The following is a 19599-nucleotide window of genomic DNA, read 5'->3' as shown; positions in this document are numbered from 1 at the left end:
AATCACAGTACCGAATATTGTATTGCTTATCTTTTCAGGGCCCAGCCACCTTGGAGGATCCACAGCCYCAAGGCTGGCTGTTGTGGGCTGCTTAGGGTTCCTAAAGATGGGGCTGGTGAAACTCAGGAGTCTTGTCGTGCTGTCCTATACAATGTGGTGGCTGAGCTGCAGATCAGCAGGGATTCGTTTGTGCTTTGTGGGGTCGCAGGGGGGAAGCAGCAGTGGTGGCAGTCATCACGAGCTGTCCTGTCCTTGCTCGTGAAGTACAGGTCTAAATTCCTTCCCTGAGGAGGGCGAGAAGAGCCAGAGGTGGAGTCTGACAGGAATGCTGTAACCACTGATCTTTGTGGCAAAAGCGGTGAGGAATCACCTCTTATAACCGCTTCTGTGCTCAGGCTTTGAGAACGTCTGCTATACCAGGCCCGGCAAGCAAAATGGGGAAAAGAGCCGAGGTTCTACATTTGGAAGATTGTTTGTCAAACTGATAAATGGATTTTATCTATCCCTAGGGTTTAATGTCACCAGAACAAGTCTCGTGGTGATTTAAATTTTTTGCAGGGTGCCAGCAGTAGTGATGCAGATATGATTCAAGCAAGGGCAGGAAATTGCCAGATATAGGTTCTTAGCAGGTGAGTTGTACTCTAGCCAGCATGTGAAAGTAAAAACTATTCAGAGTTTCCTCTTTTTATCACAGTGATTAAATCTGTAAAGAAACTAGCTGTTATTAATCCCTTGAAGGATGTTCCAGGTATTTTGTCTTACTCTTTCATTTTTGGTTCTCTATTTTTTTTTTCTCTCTTAACTTTCTAAAGAWTATCTCCTGATACCTGATCTCTGGTAATTTGTTTCACAGTCTATGGCTACTACTGAAAGTTCGGTGGTGTTCACAGCATTTTGTGCTTCATTCTCTTTTCACTTTCTGCAGCTTTATCTTTTTATCTTTTATCTACCCATTAAAATTAAGATTAGTGATGTGAGAACTGGTCCTTTATACCCAGTAACTGTCCAGTTACAGAGATCTCTGGAAGTGGAGCATTTCATTCCACTGAAATCTATTTTCTGGGACCCTGACATTTTCTCTTTGCAGGGAAGTGCCATGTAGCCAAGTTTATTTTATATTTAAATTTGTTAGATGACAAATAAAGAATAGTCTAGTGCTTACTTCAGAGAGCTGACATGCTTTTCAAAGGTATGGTGCAATTACAGTAAGTAATTACAGTAAGTAATGGGCAGTCATATTTAAGTTTTTTCAGCCTTGCCTCCTTCRAAGTGAATTAGTGTCTCTGATTTTTATCTTTCCCTTATTATAGTTGTAAAGTTTCTAACTTCACTTATCATAAAGTGATTCAGACAAAACAAGAAGTACAGAAACTGTGATATATGGCAGCAAGCATTTCTGCAAAGCCTATTTTTCACTTAAACTGTTCCTTTCTAAGAAGTATATTCTATATATGTAGGAAACAGACGATATGGTTTATCTTTTATACGATCTGATAAACACAGTAATAGTGATCATTTCTGGTCTCATTGTTTCTGGTATGATTCCTCCTTGAGTTTCACAAAAATTGGTTTTGCACAGATGTGGATTTTTTAATATTTCTTTGTAGGTGCTCTGAGCTAAATTACAGATCAAGTATCTTTATCATCCCATCAAATGTCTAAAACTGCTTTATATTCAAATATGGCAGCTGTAAGGAATGACCTGGATATCTGCTAGAAATCACCCATCAGGTTGTTGGCTTTAAGAGCTGTTAACATACGATGTTGAGATCAAGATAATTGCAGAGCTGCCCTTGGCAGTCTGTCAAACGCTTTGAATTAAGTTTTCTTTTGCTGACACTTTTCTAAGTGTTTGCCTAATTCTGAATCTATTCAGTGCTTGGATCTTCTCATATTATCTTTCRTTGCTGTTCCACTCAAGAGCTTTAAAGGAATTCCTTCTGCACTGTCTAGTCCTCCCTTAGCTTTAATTGCTTTCATTTGAGGTCCTCGTGCCTGTGCAGATGCCTTTAAGGTATTCCCCTGCATATTTTCTTTGACTTTAAAAAGCCCTTGGTTTCATGTGTCCTAATTAATATAGATCCCATTCTGACCTTCTACTTCCCATCGTGAAAGTTCTTGTTATTTCTAATATCCTCTTTTGTCTGTTTTCCAGTTCTTTGATATCTCTCCAGTAAGACATGAAGTGCAGACAGTGCACAGTATTACATACAGTGCTGCATTTCTGACATCTCCAACACTTGGTATGCTGCCATAATGGTCCCATTGGGTTTGGATTTCATTTCTTGCTACATCAGAGGGCCCCGTCCCCTTTGCTGCTCCCCACTGAGTGGGTGGTTTCGGGTTTCAGTGTATTATTGCCACAGGTTGTTCCTTTGATCAGTGCTCTGCTGCTTCTGCCTCTGAGACCTGCAGGGAATGTTGCTACATTTTTATACAGTGTACCAATTTATTTTTTATACAGTGTACCAATTTATTCTGATAGTGCTGAGTAATCCTCCTAAGAAGTCTGGTTTGTAATCCCTGTATTTTATCAGCTAAAATGAGTGAATAGAGGATTTTCTGTTTACATAATATCAAAACTGGTCAAAACTTTCACTCACTCCAGATTTGCCTCACAAAAGATTCCTTCACAATTTTTCTTAAAAAAAATGGTAGTACTTATGGATGTTTGTTGCTGGTTTACCTTTGCATAAGCGTTACACATGCATATGAATTTGCCTTCATTTAAAAATATATTCTGCAATATCTTTGTATTACAAAAATGAAGCCAAACGTTGTGTCTGTTTCTTGTGCAAATAATCCTGWCTCTACTGAATATTTTTAAATGTTTAAAATTTGTACAAATATTTAATATGTAGCTTCATGATGCAGCTTCCATTTTAAGTGTAAAGGATGTACAAAAACATAATCATAGTCCTACGAACTATAATTTGAAAGCAAAGAGGTTCAGTCTTTCATTGTAATGGTTTGATGTTGGAGTACGGGAGTTGAATTCAATGAGATTTCCTTTACACTAGTGTCAGTTCAAACTCAAGGCTTCAGGGATTTCTAATGTGAATCACATTTTCAATAGATTAAAAGACTGYTGTGGGTGAATTCTGAGGCCTTTCTTCTGTATGGAAGTATCTGTGCGAGTTTATCCATGTTTCCTCTGTATTCTTTCATTACAAGATGAATTTAGAGGAGAAATTAGATTATCTGATATTCTACTGTCAGCTTTCTGACCACAGAAAATTAACTCTAGCATATTCTCTAAAAAGGCCCTTTTGAACATTTGCATTGCTGTGGTAAAGTTACGGAGTTACAAAGTTATAAAAGAATGCAGACATCCTCCCTGAAACCAAGCAACTTAACATTTTGCCTCAAAATASTAATTTTCTCACATCCTGTACGTTGCTGATATCCTCCTCAAGGGGCAGACCCTGAGTCATTTAGTGTGAGCCAAGGGGTCTTTGCAGAKCTGATTATATCCTGCTCTTGTAAGAAAGAGGGAGAGAAGAGGTATTGCTTTGTGAAGGGATATTTCAAGTCTTGGTTACAGAACGGTGCTGTGAAGTTCTAGGCATAAGCCCTGGCTCAGGTGTTGTACACAAGCAGGTGTTGGGAGGTCTGCGCTGGGGAGACCATAGACCAGACCGTGCAGGGAAACGTGGGCATTTGAAAATACAACAGGTTTAACCCGGGTATCTCCACCTGGACATTATATCTTCTCATGTCATGGAGAACATTTTCATGTTTGCTAGAGGAGCACAGTACTGATTTTTTGAGMATTAGCCAAGCAAGGCAAGGAAAAACTGAGCTTCTACCTGTCAGGACTTGGGACTAAATAATTAAGGGGAAAATCTAGACTAACTCAAAGATGGCACTATGTCATACTAAGTGCTGATTTCTGGATAAATACCTTTATCAGTAGAAAAGCCAACAGAAACATCTAATTAAGGATTTTAATACAGTGAGGCCCTGTTCCAAATATTTAGTTTAATTTAAATGTTATATATTTTGCAAATATTACTTTCTAGCTGATAGAGGCTATAGTAACACCCTGATATTTTTATTTCACGTAGTGCATTGGCTGTCATTTCTCTTCCTGTCTTCTGGCATTAGGTGGAGCGGATTTCTCCTTTGTGCCATTGCAATGCTCCTTGTGATATTTCCAATGTTTACCTTTCCGAAAAAGCTCCCTCCTCGGCATAAAAAAAAGAAAAAGAAAAAGAAGATGAACTCTGATGATGTTTCAAGTGAGGATGAAGTCATGAAAGAGAAAACAAATAGCAAAATACAAGCAGACAGTGCTGTTCCTACCTCTATGGGTTTTGGAAAGAATGTTAAAGGTGAAGTTTGTTTTTAATTTTTAAATGCTTTAAATTTCAAGGTCATCTTCTAGGATTGTATAAGTCTAATTGAAGGCAGAATTTTGATGTGTGCTATTCCCTATTATGTTTGCTAGTTGAGAGAGATTTCAACAGACTGTCCTTTTTTAAAAATAATTACCAAGTGCAGTTATGAAGGTAAGTTATGAAGTTTTGCTTAAACTATTGGAGTGTTTAGTGTGCACCTGTCACAAATAGGTAGGTGGCCTATTTGCTTTGATAAACCAGCCCCTTTCCCCCCTTTCCTATTCATCTGCTCTCTGTCTGTCACATGGKTATATGACCTCTCTTCACAACATATCTGTGCACCTAACAGTTTGTAATTGTCATACATTCTTAAGCTGTCCCTCATAGAATACAGTGTTCCTCTCCTAAAATATAAGCAAAGCCTGTAAAAACAGTTCTAAYACATATGTTAAACTATCTTATGTATTTGGACAAATGAATACAGAAATATTATTTTATCTCATATATATTTCCTGGCAGTTGTGTATGGCAAGCTATTTATTTTCTGAAGGGTAGGATGAATAAGCTTGTGTTAATTTTGAAACAAGAAGAGAACAAAAAAATGACAATTAATAGGGATTTTTATTTTCAGAAAGTAAATATGAAATCTAACAATCAGCACTAATTGATAAAATGCTGTGGAAAAAAAGGCAGTGTTGCTAAAAATTCAATTAATGTGAAGTATATGAATTTGGAGTTGACAAAATAGACTTTACTTTTACTTCACATTGCAATTATACCTATACTCTTAGGAAAGCTGAAGTTATTGTTAGTTTCTGTGGAAGTTAAAAAAAACAGGACCCCATAATTATATTGTGCTAATTTTATTAGCTCACATAATTGCATTGTAATCAAGGCTTACAACAAGCAAGATAAACTTCAGTATCAGATTCTTTAGGACCTACTCTTCTCTTTGTTTCTCAGTCTGAGATAATAGTTCCCGGTACAGTCATCAATCCAGAGCAGCTCAAAAAGTGGTGGATTAAGAGGGAAGAAAAAATTTCCAAATGTAATTTCACCTTCCAGATCATGTTGTTTCACTAATGGTAGAACAGATACAGAAAAAACATGTACTTTTAAGAGAATTTTTCTAGTACTTTTTTCACAGGAACCACAGCCTCTGTATATCTCTTTTTTTGTATGTGTTTCTTAGGTATAGATCAGCCTCAAAGTATGCCACMGATTTTATTAACAAAATCATCTATGAATATTTTAATAGTGGTCACCAAATTACAGTTTCTTATTTATAACATTTGCATTTTCTCCAGAGTAGAAGGTTCACTGTGTTGAACAGTTAAAAACAGTTAAAAACAGCATGGTAGTCCATATGTCAGAAAGATACCAAGTAAGCCTAGGTAACACAATGAAAAGTATTTTGCTATAAACAGGTAATAGCTTTCCCATTAGGTGTCATTTACACTAGCAAAAAGGACCTGCAGCAAGGATGCACTATCTTTTAATTATATTTCAAGTTTAAGTGGACTTTATGGAATGAGATCATGCCTCAAGCTTCTCAATTGAGATAATTTCACTCAAAATGGAAAGGAAAAAGGGGTCACATGTGTCTAAGCCATTTAACCTTGTTTCTTTTGAGCTAAAATGTTCATTTTGTACTCCTCATTGAATTTCAGGGCTTCATATTATGCAAAATCTTTTTATAGAAAGATGGACAGAAACTCCACCTAGACAGTAGCTAGGAGACTGATGATTTAGTAAGTCTGATTTTCTGTTCTATACTTTTAAATATCACTGATGTCTTAGTCTGTTATGACAGAGATCAGTGTCATTAACTTTGTAAAACCTGTGCATTTTTGGTAGGGACAGTCTTGTGGAAGAAACTGCTTGCTTTGCACTTCTGATATGATCTTGTCTTACTTGAGAAACCTTGCAAAATGATGTTTCATTCTTGTCCTACTGAAACTTGTCCTAATTTCATGTAATTTAGTTCCAGATAGGAATGAAAAGGAATTGAAAAGACGTAAGAGGAGWGGGTAGGAGTCCCTTCTTTTCTGGAATAGGCTGAAGAAATAAAACAAAATTGGCTCCAGGCACCAATGTCCTCAGACTTCAGTGGTTTGAGTTTTGGTTTGGCCAACAAAGGTAGGATAATAATGATTATCAGGGCATCAGCAAAGTTAAGAGATGTAACTCATGGCTTGTGGCTATAGTGTGAAGTCTGATTGCAGTTTCTATAACACACAAATAGTATTTAGTAAGAAGCAGAAGAGCAGGAGGAAGGTATTGGTCTGTGTGTCACAAAGTGCTCAAAGAGGCACTTTTTGAGCCCTGTAAATGCCATAGAGTTTGGTAGATCGTGGACTGGAGATCCTGCTGTGCAGGGTGACTTTGATCAAGTCACTTCCCTCTRTGCCCTTTTTTATGCCATCTTGGAGAACTTAAAATAGATAATGTTGGCATCACCCAGTGCAGCAATGGCCAGTCTTGTCTGGAGTCTTGAGAAACCACTGTAAACTAAATATTCCACTGTTTCAGATTCTTCTTAAGATATACTACTTTCCCCTTACAATAAGTCAAGCAGTAGTCCAATACACCAGTGATGATAGAAAACAAATGTTGACTAGAAAAAAAAAATGTTGTCAAAGACCAGGAAGAGAATCAAATTACCTGTAAACTAGCAAAGCAGTCCAGCAAGGCAAGTTCCAGTTTGTGCTTAAAAAATTACTATTTTTTTTAAAAAAAAAGAAAGAAAGAAAAATGGGAAAGCTTAGGATCTGAATTACTGCACAGTGGAGTAGGCATGCTTCAGATCATGTTAGAAGATCATTTCAGTTTTAGGAATATGATTGATAGACACTTATTTGTTTAAATGACAGAATGATGGAAACTGTAAATTCTCATAGCTTTCTTTCTCATGTGCATTTGTTAAAATGATAGATGATGATTCTGTTAAAAAATCAGAGCCTGAGAAGCTTAATAATGACCTTGAAACCACAGACTAGGCCTATGACTGATTGATATATCTTACAAAAATAACATGACATTGAAATGTTTTAAATGCATGGTGGATTATATGGTACAAAGCACTGGACCCTTAAGTTGCTAGCATTCTTGCTTCTTATTAGACCTAGTGTGCTTGGAAAATATGAGAAATTTCCTGTGTCTTTTTATTATATTTTTTTAAATTCAGAAGTCTAATAAAGATTCTATTACACAAGATTTTACTGTAATCATAGGAGGAAGATATGGAAAACCTAATTATGAATATGTATGTTTATTTCCAGATTTAYTAATATATAGCAACATTTTCATGTATGCCAGACAACTACTCTTTGGAAATCACGGAGAACATCAGCCATCACCTGTTACAAGTTTCACATATTAGTGCAGCATGCAGGAATACTCTATTTCATGGCAGAAATTGTAGTAATCAGAGAAAGACTGATCTCTAAAGAAGAACCCTTCACACAGTTTTAAGAGAACTTGTGTTTATTCCTAGGCAGTCTGAGTGTTATCTATTCATCTGTAGAAATCCAAWTTGAAAATATTATTTCTTGTATTAATAATGACCTTTAAACTGAGTGCTCAGCRTCCTGAAAGATGTAAGTAGGAGTCAACAGAAAGTACAGCTCTACATCAGAACATTTGCCAGAGCATAATGTTCTTTAGATCCAGTTCTTTAGTTAGTTAGTTCTTTAGTATCTTTAGATCAAAAGTTCTAAACCTTAAACTTTCCTGCAGTTCAGTTTTACCAGAAAGAGGTAAACTTAACCAAATATTATGACATTTTGACCAATCTCTTTAAAATAATGTGATTTAGTAAAGTTCTTGGATTCAGTCCTGAGCCAAGGACTTTCAGCTCACTTCTATAAGCAGCACCTAGTTCATTGTCCTAATAAAATGACATTTCTCTCTGTGATGTCTAGTCTTTTGAAAATTACTGTCTTATAATTTTTTTCCACATGTATTCTGTTGYGAACAGCTACCTCGTGTATAAATGTAGCCTTTTATTATATTAGATTTCTTCAAAGTCACTCTTCTGTCAACACTTACTCTACACCATTGTTATGTACTTGGGAGCATGAACATAAAAGACATTTGGTTCTGTTCCCTTCTCATGTATTTTGGGTTATTTTTGAAACAATTGTACTTCGGCATAGATTCTAATAGCCGTGAACAGTTTGAATGCCAGAGTAGACCCATGCTCAAAGCTAATACTTTCCACTGTTACTACCCAGACACGTTCACATACATGAACAGCTTTCAAACACATACTTTCTTTTTACTAAAATTTTGATGAGGACAAAAATCAAACAAAAATGCTAACGAGAATGTCCCATCTACTTGATGCATTTGAAAATAGAGAAAATGGTGTTATTACTGACTCAGCACGGATGTCCAAAACACTGGTGGGGCCAAACTAGAGTCTCAGAGGACGCCTCCACCCTTGTCTTCCTGCCTTCCTACTTCTTCACAGTAGCAGAAACACAATCTTAACTGCCTGCTGCCTATTTCAATGGGAGATGCGCTCGGTTGTGCACCTTGTCCCTGGGGGAATCCTGCTGCAGGTCCCCTGATGTAGCCAGCCCTGTGACAGCTGTTTTCTTAAACYGTTGGGCTCCTGTCAGCTACCCCCTGCGAGAGGCTTGGCAAAAGCTGGGTTAAAGTAGGTCTTGGTCTTCACCTTTTGTTTTCTTTTTGCATCTGAGCCCCCATCAAGTGAACCAAGCCAAACCAAAACCAGCCAACAAAGCAAGAGATGATACACAATGCCATTTGATGGTATTATACAGCTTTGACTATTTTTTTCTTTTTCATTTCCTCTTGAACAATGAGATAAATTTTGRTCAGTTGTGTTTTGAACTTGCAGCATATTTACCAAAAAGTTCTAATATTCTTTTCTGTTTGTGCCTGCTGCAGTAATATTGTTTCCAAAGATATTTATATACATCTGTAATACAATTTCCATATATTCATGTTGATATCATGTTGCCTTACACTTGTGTTATTTTTTTTCTTTCTATTTTGCTATTGTACAATAACATAATTAAAAAAAAGCTGTAGCTGCTTAAAAATATTAGGATTTGAATATAAGAGTCCTTCCTAATATGATTTATTCATTTCTTATTTACACTCAATTTTATATTTAGCATTTAATATTTTTCTTTATAGAGGCAGCAGGAGAGCATTTGACTACATTACAATTACAAATCCTGTACTCRTAATGAATTCACTATAATTTTTGAGGACTGACAGAAGCTAGAATTGGATGCAGTCAGATGACTTAGGTGCTAATTTGCAGTCTGTCAAGTTTTGACATTACAAGAGCTTAAATTCTGTTTGCTTTTATATAGATAACCTACTGAAGTCGGTTGAGTAAATGAGACAGATTTTTGCCTTGACAGCTTTTAAGCTTCTCACTCAGGAGTTCTGCTGTTCTGCACTTATTCAGTATCTTAAATTTCTGATGGGAACTCTGGTCATTGAATTCAGTGGGCTTTAGTTGAGACAGTGTTCAATTTCCATATTAAGAGAAAAGCAGATGAAAAAAAATCCAGACTACATTAGGTTGAGTATAAGGCTTGCTGAAAACCTGATTTTGTAGAAGTCCCAGAAAAAACAAAAAAAACCCATTAAAAATCACCTTGTATAATCCAAAAAAATTAAGCTTGAATGCAGTTATCATAATCTTGTGTTGAACCCCTGACATCACTGCAGGACTGAATTCAAGGTATTTAAGTGCTTTTTAAGTTCTGGATTTTTTATACTTGGTTTGAGAATAATTGTACCATCTATGAATACCTTTTCTATTTAAGTTAATGATGTGTTCTCATTTTTAGTTTATAGTTTTCTCYCTTCTGGAAATATTAAATGAGCTGGAAGGTATATAAGGTATCTTGAGATTCATTGACACTATTGACATCATTATACTTTATCTGCGTATACTGTAAATACTTTTTAATTATTTGCAAAATTGTTTCAAAATCTTTTGAGATCCTTTTCAACATAAGTATTAATCCTGAATTCCAAGTGTGTACTTTTAAACAGGCAATTACAGGGGAGGCATGTGGTCTGTTTTCCTCATTTGGAGTCAAAAATCRGTGTTGTCAAACTCAGCAATGTGATATGCGTATCTCCTGGAAATTTTTGAAATAAGACATKGGTAAAATTCTATATTTGCTACATTTTCTTCCTGTTTTTCTTTTCTTTTTAATGTTACCATGTAGACCCTGTTTCTCCAGACAGAGCTGATAAAACAGATGTCTGTTCTGTTTGTGAAAAATGGGACTGCAGCCCCAGGGTGATGTTTTAAGATAGTATAAGAGCAAACAAAAAAGATTACAATCCAAAACATGCTCTCTCCTCCTTCCACTTAGCAAATGTAGCCAGATGCTAACAAGCCATTAGTTATGGTCCATCTCAAAGAAAATCAATATGTTTTGTTTCAGTTTGCATTTATTTTTCGCTCATTATTTATAACATTCATGTGTCATTTTTGTCATTTTTTAGAGCTTCCAAGAGCAGCTGTCAGGATCTTAAGCAACATGACATTCCTTTTTGTGAGTTTGTCATACACAGCTGAGAGTGCCATTGTTACAGCTTTTATTACCTTCATTCCCAAGTTCATCGAGTCACAGTTTGGCATCCCAGCTTCCAATGCCAGCATCTACACTGGTAAGGCATCGCCATGTAGTATAAGGTTCAAAGGGTTGTCGTCCTTTGACCAATGCAATAAAGCAATGCAGAAACAAACCAAAAACATGCTTTAAGAGTTAAAACAGGTGATTGGATCCAACTATGTGCATTCAGTTAGTTATACAGACTGTTCTTTGATGCTTGCTATGTTTGTTTGTGAAYAACTAAATAAATAACCCATTTATATTGTTAAAGAGTTGGGGGTGTTACATAAGCCTAGGCAGTGACCTTTTCTATTTTGTGAAAGGAGGAGGAGGGAGGAAAGCAACAAAAACAAGCTAGAAAATCTCTAGGCATTGTTGTGATCTGGGTAGCTTAAGAGATATTTTAAAGCTGTTCTTATTTTATATGAATCTTGTATCTCCTTTGATCTTTAAAACATCTTTCCTTTTCTGTAGTGACCAGTTGTTTATCTATGCTATCCTTTGCTTAATCATCTCTCCCCTTCAGGCTGGTGGTCTTCTCAGTATTTATTCAGGCTAGGCACCCAACAGCATAGTCTAGCCAGGAGAGCTACCTCAATCCTCTCCTGTCTCTAACTTCAAGTCTAAGGCTCCCTGTTTTGCACATGTGGTGCTTCCCCTGCCATCCGCAGTGATGTGCAGCCAAGTCCAGCTTTTGCCGTAGCTTGAGATGTTCTGTGAGAGCTTTGTGCYTTGTGCTGCTCTGAGGGACGGGAAGATGGTCCTGAGTTGCAGCTTCCCTAGGAAAGGAGCCATTGCTCCAAAGTGTTGTGTAGTATTGGGGCCCATGTCATGGAAATCTCATGTTCTCCTGGCTGCCTCAAAGACACTTGTCTCAATCTCCATCTCTTCCTTTTTACTTGTAAACATCTTTTTGCCTTTTCCGTTCTGCTTTCTATAAAGAATAGCTGCTAGGTGSGTTAATTCTTTGCTCCCCCGTACTTCCCGTCACTATGTCTGAGATGGTGAATGTAGACCCTGAGAAATCAGCTGATGCACTTAAACCATTAGTGAAGAGAGAGTTGTGGGAACAGGGGTGAGAAATGGGGTGAAGCCCCTGGYTGCATTAGTCAAGAAAAAGACAAAAATTAGTAAAAGAAAGAAACAARCACACAGAGATGTTACATGAGACACATCTTTTTTTCACCTGTGGTGGCTGGAAGAAAAGCAGAGTGCTGAGAAGAAACTCAGAGAAATACCGTGAGGTGAGAGCTTGCTGGGGAGAGGTTATTTTCAGGACATGAAATCCATGTGTTCTGTAAAATACAGAGGAAATTTAGGTAGATAGGACTGCAAGTCTATCTGATATTTTTAGCGGCTGCACAGCAAATGAATTTTGCTTTATGGCATTTTGGTTTATGGCATTACTAGGAGTCTTGATGGAATTGCTATTCCATAACTCCCTTCATTCTCAGTGTAAACCAGAAACATTCTTGACAGGCAAAATATTCAACAGTCAGTACCTTAATGTTCCAAGCAATAATGTTGCATTAATGTTAACCRTTGTAATTAATTTTCTATATTGTTCTTATAGGAGAAAAATTGGAAATACTGTATTAGATTGCTACTAGTAAATGACATTTCCAGTTACAGATTTTTATGCTTTAACAAAAGGAGGACATAAAACTTACTTATATTAATGCATCTATGTTCATACATCTACAGCTGAGTTCATGTGCTTGCTGAATCTCTTCTAATGTGACTGATGTAAGTTTTGTATTGGCCATTTTTCATCTCAAATCATAAGCATCAGTTCTTTAATTAAGTTTCCATTTGTTTCTTTTTTAAACAAATATAGCATTAAGTACCAGTGAGAATGACATAATGCCAAATTTCAGGTCTTGAACCTGAGCAATTTCTGCTGCAATCTTACTTTATTTGCAATTTTATTTTCCATGAGAAAAACGAGTGGCATTCAGCCTTCAGATTTTCTCAATTATGAAAAAATGAAATTTGACTTTAGGTTGCAGGTAGATCTTTGACAAATCCTAGTCAAAAAATTTCATGTGGTTTGATAGAGAACTTATCTGTGAAAAAGAAGGTTACAATTTAAATTATTTGTAATCAGCAGTGCTGCACACTATGTGTTGTAAAGCACCACTCTGATGCAGTGGTTACAAATGCCTTTCTTCTAGCTTTAGTTATAAAAAAAGGTGCAGTATGTTTCTCAGACAGAATTGGCTTGAAAATCTCCTCCATATTGCCTCTGGAAGTGTAGCCTGGTTAGCAAATATTGCAGTTTTCTGGTACCAGACCCTTAGTAGCTGTTAAGGTCATCTTCTGCCTCTGTGAAAAGCCTCAGGTGCTACAACATCCTGACAACAACAAAAAGGACAAAGCTTGAAAACTGCTGACTGAAAGCTGATACTGCCTGCAGCACTGTATAGAGCAATGTATTTGGTGCACAAACAATTCCTCTCTGCCAAACAGTCATTATAAAATGAAGGAAAGCGCAGTGCAACAGTTTACTATCAGATCTTAAGCTTTGTTCCTCTAAATGACTTTGAAAAATAAGAATGTCTGTCTTTATTAGAGGTATGCATTTTGCTTTGCCCAGGAAGTTCATCTGGAAGTGCACTGTAGTAACAGTGTTTCTTTGACACCATATCACTTCTGATTTCACATGCCCTGCCGAGAAGGAGAAGAGTGCAGGGATGAAGAATTTGTAGCTCAGGCAAAAGAATTTCTCAAGCTTTCTGACACATAGAAAAGAATGAGTGTTTCTGTCTGCTGTTTTCACCACAAATAGCTGAATCTGCAGGTTAATGCTCCTGCCCTTCCAGTCTCCCAGGAAGAGAGTTTTGCTACYGCCAGCTTCATTTTGCATGGAGGAATTGGTCTTTGAACTTCACGAATATAGGTTTTCCCTTCACCTTCCAACYTCCTGAATGAGGGAGGGCATTGGAGGGCAGTTTACTCATACTCATCTCCTCATTTTTTATGTTCTAATCTTTATAGTGTGGCAGAAGATGGATGAAAAGAACAGTGCAGTGTAACGCACTAAAGGAAGAACCACTACCCTATTYCTAACTTAAAATGTACTTGCTTGTTTTTGACAAGATACTAGATAGAGACCTATCAAAAGTATCTTCCAATATAAAGGCCCTCAAGAAAAGAAGGAAGAAAAGAAATTCAGGTCAAAAAGAGATGGAGAATGCAAAAGTAGCTTGTAAGGTGGAAATAAAAGAAATAACTGAGGATACTTTACCAGAAGTAAGCTCTTACCCTGGGCTAGATCCTTAGCTGAAGGATCAGCTGTTGTAGCCAAGGAACTGATGTAGCCAAGGTCCATGCAATTTGGAGCATGAGTATTGGACGCTGGTGTTTCAAAAAGCATTGCAAAGCCTCTTCTTCTTCAGCGTCTGTGTGGACTTTTCTGAAATAGATTTCTTAGAACAAACAGGCTATGCGTGGTAGACTCAGATTGCTGAGTTACCATTTTGTTATTTCTTATTTTTATCCAAAGAGAACATTTTCTGTGTAAGTAAGTAAAAGGACTGGAATAATTTCTTTCACTTGTTCATCATTCAGTCATTGAAATCCAGGGAGATAACAATTTTGAACTTTGTGAGATCATTTAATTACCCTAGAAAGACTTTAAATTCTGCTCTATTAAAATTCTACTCTTTTGAGAAAGACTCTTTTTGATTCTAAGAAGGGTTATTATTGAGAATCTCCCTGATGAAATGACATTTTGTTTTATAATAACATTGGTGATGGCAGTATAATTAAGGTAGCAACTGTTTTTGGCTCTTTACTCTCACAATATCAACATTTTAATAAATGTTTAATAAATGTCCTTCACAAATTACTTTCAGACAAATTAGCGGAGAATGAGAATGTTTTGCCATAATATTAAAAATATTTTCCGGGAATAGTCTTACAGACTCCTTTAAAAAGAAGAATAAAAAAATTTAGAAATATGGATTATAATGTTTAGCTTCTTCTCCCTAGATGCAGCTTCCAAAAGTTGTTCAGATTCTGTATTTCTGTGAAATGCATCTTTATTAGCAAAGACCTTATTTAAAGACCTTCTCATCTGCCAGTAAGAAGCAAATGCCAAGAAAAGCTAGGAAGTACAAGAAATTTACTGAGTTGACAACACTTGGCCAGGGAATTGAAGAGAGCCCTGTGACATACTGTCTAACTGCCCACCTTAAGTCTGTAGCAGCAAAGTGACAGGAATTTCATCTATCGGCATGTCTTTTGTGTCTTAAACTTACCTTCTGTGATTTGATTCCAAAATCTTAATTTCTTAAATCATACTTGAGGATAGTTCATACTCTGAGTGGTTCTGTTGAAATGAGTGGGGCTTCTGATGTAGGAAAGTGCTACTCAATTTGAGTAAAATTATCAGAATCTAGAAATTGCAGGCATGAAAATGATACAGAATTCTCTGCCAGACTCATCCCTGCATGAAGTCTTTTTGACAGGCTTCTGGGGGCTTGCCTTAGGTCAGCACATTTGCTTCACTGGAAGTAATCATGAGAATAGGAAGAGGAATATTCATGCCCAGGTTTGAATTTCCTCAAATTTTCAGGAATTCAACTGGAGTAATGTGTATCCCTTCTTCACATTCTAAAATAAATACAAAGCAATATTGCTGCTTGCAAATACAATAGTTCTCTTATAGTGCTTTGGCTGCTGGTAATATCAAAAGGAGGCTTTTATTAATTCTTTGACAACACTCCAAAGGTTTGAAAAATCTGACTCAGTTTGGTAGCAAAGAATCAGACAATGGAGTTCTTAGTACAGAGTTTGTGATCATCTAATTAGGGAAGGAAATCAATATTTATGTTTTATTCTATTTCTATCAGTCCTGTCTTAATCTTACTCCAATTTCTTCCTGCTAGGTGTGATTATTGTCCCCAGTGCTGGTGTCGGTATTGTCCTAGGCGGCTACATTATAAAAAAGCTGAAACTTGGTGCGAGAGAGTCTGCGAAGTTGGCTATGATCTGCAGTGGTGTGTCTTTGCTGTGCTTTTCAACTCTCTTCATTGTTGGATGTGAAAGCATTAATCTAGGGGGGATAAATATACCTTACACAACTGGGTAAGTRTCTTTGAATCATCTGTAGCAAAATCAGCTTTTTCCATAAGCATGGTAAAGAAAAGTAAAAATTGCTGATGTATGGGAGAATCCATGTGCTCAAGTAAGAAGAATTTGGTGAGCATTTTAATGTAAGCACACTGTTACTATATGGCCCTTCATTTTTACATTTAAGTTGTAGTTAAGCCTATGTAACAACTCACTTCTTTGAGGAATGGTAAGATGCCTTAGAATGGGCTTCAGAAAGAAGTTGTTTTCACAAGAAAATACCAATAGTATCCTGTGTAAAAAAGTCAGAGTTTAGTTACAGTTTCTTGAAATATTTCCTTTTCTGCTCCTGAAAACTGTGAAAATAATGAAGACATTACAAAGATTATTCCTGGATAGGTTAATTTAATATCACCATAATAATGTCTTAGGTCTATAGTACCCATTTGATAGAATTCATTTAGGGATGTGGTGTTAACAGCTGTGCACTTAACACACTCCCTGAATCAGCTTTATAGAGACTTGAGGTTGTATGAATACTAGCTGCATGAATGCACTCCGCTGCTTGCCAGGAACGCTGACTAGATCAAAACCCTTAAAGACATGTTGAGGATGAAGAATGCAGTCATAAAAAAAGATGTGGAGGCAGGAAGACAGGAATTGGGAGCGAGGGATATGACATTTAGAAATGCATGCAAAAGTGTTTTTTTTTTTAAATGAGGGAAATTTGAAGGCTGGAGAGTGTGCTAAGAGTGATGGGAAGGTGTTTCACTGCAAAATGTTTCATCAGAAGCCTGATAATTAGGACTTTATATTTTCTTTCTGATTTTGCGTTTTTATTTTTCCCCCAAATTAGTCTCTTCATATAGCTTAAGCACAARAAGAAAGTAGACATCTGAGGAGTACAAACCTGCCTGAAGCAATGTTTTTCACTTTTACATCTGCTAGGATGTCTGCCTTCTGTTTATGTCTAGTTGCTGGGTATCAGATCCATTTGAGTATCTCAAGTTTGAATTCTTAGCTTCGGACTCTATATTTTGAGCCCTGGGAGAGACTGTAAAAGAATTGTAGGGCAAGAAAGTAAATGAAATGGTGAGAAAGGACTAGAAAGGGACAATGAGGGAGCTAAGTTGAAAACAAAGAGGAAGAATGGGGCGCAAGGTAGAGAGAAAATAGGCACTAAAAAAATAGGCACTCTTTACACAGAGAGCATTTTGTGTTGCGTGTTGTTGTATGTTACTATTTTGCTGTTGGACCCTAATTCTAGAGCAGGAAAAATCTGCAACGGAAGGATCTAACGAGTTAAGGGAAAACTGGATGCTCCTTTGCATTCTTAATGCCAGGAGTTAAAACTCAGAGCTGAAGGGTTGTTCRTAGAATAGAATAGCATGGGCAATGTATCCTGGTTTGAGCACTCTGGACTGAAGGACAGGGGGTTGGAAAGGGTAGAATACASTGATCGTCCACTTTCTATTGATATTTTATGACAGCCTGTGGCGGTAGATGAAGAAATGAAAATTATTAGGATTAACTGGACTGCATGTAATAAAGGTGAATGTCTTTGACTAATGAGAAGGTTATGCTTTTTTCTCTCCTTGAAAAATGATTGTTTAATTTGAATCTATTTCTGAATTGAAGTAATTGCAAACTGTTGTTATGTGAACACTGGAAGACTATCTAATTTCATTTTTGCAGTAAATTATTTTTATAACATGAATTTAAAAAGAGTCTCTACCCACAGCTTCAAATCATTTACTTTGTAACGAACACTTTCGCTTGGACATCAAAGAATGTTATTGTTCCTGTAACAAAAAAGCATGCTTTCATTCTGAGGTTTAATTAAACACATGCTCCATTCTCTAGTCCCAGTGCAGTGCAGTGTACCGACATCAAAAACAATTCAACAAGCTAGATCAGATACAAGAGGCAATACAGATATTTGGTTCAGAGTTAATTATCTTGCATGATGCTCTAGCTTAGTATGGTTATGCCAGTTCTGATATCTGAGCTACCTGCACTGGCAGCAGCCCAGAGGTGTCTGCATGCCCTACGTGCTTGATGCAGTATAGCTGTACACTGCAATGGATCCCCCTTCTGAACCTTCTGTGGCAAACATATTTAATTTTACCTTTCGGAATCACTTAAGCATTACAAAAAGTAGGTCTTTTTCCATGATGAGCTGGAGCATAAACAAGTAGAGAGGTGAAGGAAGAGATGGTTTAGAATGGGTTCAGTTAACATAAAAGTATATGCTTATCAGTACTTAGCAAAGTAGACAATGATAAAGTCATAAAGCTGTGACGTTTCAGTACTCAGTATTTTAACTGTACTAGTTGACAGAAAGTGGAGGCATAGACAGATTAGAATACATTTGCAAGGATTTTCTGCAGTTTTATGTTGGACACAAGCAGTTTTTCAGTTGCTGTTCTGTTATCAGCAGTTCTGTTTTCAGGAAGGTCAAGGACACCTCTGTGTTATACATCTCAGCAATTCAGAATCTGTTGTTCAGTTCCCCACGCTTTGTCGCTAAGGGCTATTTTACATGTGTAATATTTAAAAACATTCTAAGGATCCTTATGTCGAACTGCAAGCTGGTGTCGCTCATCTTGCATCATAACTTGCATTAGAATGGGAAGTCCTAAATCAGTGAATTGTCTCCTTGCAGCCCCTACAAAGAGGCAGAGGAAMGTTAAAACTTGTGTCTTAATAAAGCAGAATGAAATTGTTTTAAACAGCAAAGCTGAAGAGAAGCAGCAAGCAGTGTTTTCAAGAAGCTAAAGCTTCTCTGTGATCTGTGATCCACTGAGATTCTGTGATAGGAACCAAATACTCCCAAATTACCCCAAATAGTAACTTACTGAAAAAGTGCAAGTGGTAGCATAATGAAATAAATGAATTTCAGCCTGAATTTCCATGGTTATAGTGGATTTCTTAATCTTAAAGATTATTTGCTGAGAACAGTAGTTTGATCAGGTAAACAGAACAACAGACACAAAGGGAATAAGTTTCAGATAAACAGATAGATACGTATTCTAATGAGATAGCAATTGCAATTGCTAAGCAGCAACAATAAGAGTATTTGGTGTTTCAGGGTGGCATCCTGCAAGGTACTGAGAGCTTTTGATGGAGGGCTTTTGGTGCTGTGTAACTCAGTATGACACAACCTCTCTCCCTCATCTGATGCTTTCAAAACTCTTCATGAGTAAATTAAACATTGCAGCACTCCAGTGAGGAAAGAAGGAGCAAGAAATATGTGACTGACAACAGTCTGTTACTAAGAGACCGACTTTATTAGAAGACAATTTAGTTTAAAGTTTAGCTAAAATGTATAATTGACTTATTGCAGTACTTACATAAAAAAAATCCCATTCTTGTTCTGGAACCGACAGGTTGGATTTCTCTTACTCTTGTATCTCCTAGAGTCCAATTAGCAGAAAGATCACTTAATTTGAAAGCAGTGACTAACTGGATCAGAACAATAACAACAAAGAAGGAATCCAGCTAACACAGTGAGAGGGTCCCTTGTTTGACAGCTACACAAAAATTGCGTCATTGCTAGCTTCAGC

The 19599-nt window shown here is 36.8% G+C and overlaps 1 protein-coding gene across 1 annotated transcript in view; it reads left to right on the top strand.

Moving 5' to 3' along the window:
* SLCO5A1 (solute carrier organic anion transporter family member 5A1) overlaps positions 1-19599 on the top strand; it is a 78904-nt gene that overhangs the window by 35873 nt on the left and 23432 nt on the right. Inside the window, exons 3-5 of the mRNA XM_085324937.1 lie at positions 4108-4334; positions 10848-11012; positions 15850-16048. Coding sequence (XP_085181063.1) covers positions 4108-4334; positions 10848-11012; positions 15850-16048 — 591 coding nt within the window. The remainder of the gene's footprint in view (positions 1-4107; positions 4335-10847; positions 11013-15849; positions 16049-19599) is intronic.

This window comes from Rhea americana, unplaced genomic scaffold, assembly GCF_003343005.1.
Source record: "Rhea americana isolate MKP2758 unplaced genomic scaffold, rheAme1 scaffold_121, whole genome shotgun sequence".
Classification (NCBI taxonomy): domain Eukaryota; kingdom Metazoa; phylum Chordata; class Aves; order Rheiformes; family Rheidae; genus Rhea; species Rhea americana.
Note: the sequence above shows the minus strand (reverse complement) of the source record. Positions and strands in the feature narration are given on the sequence as shown.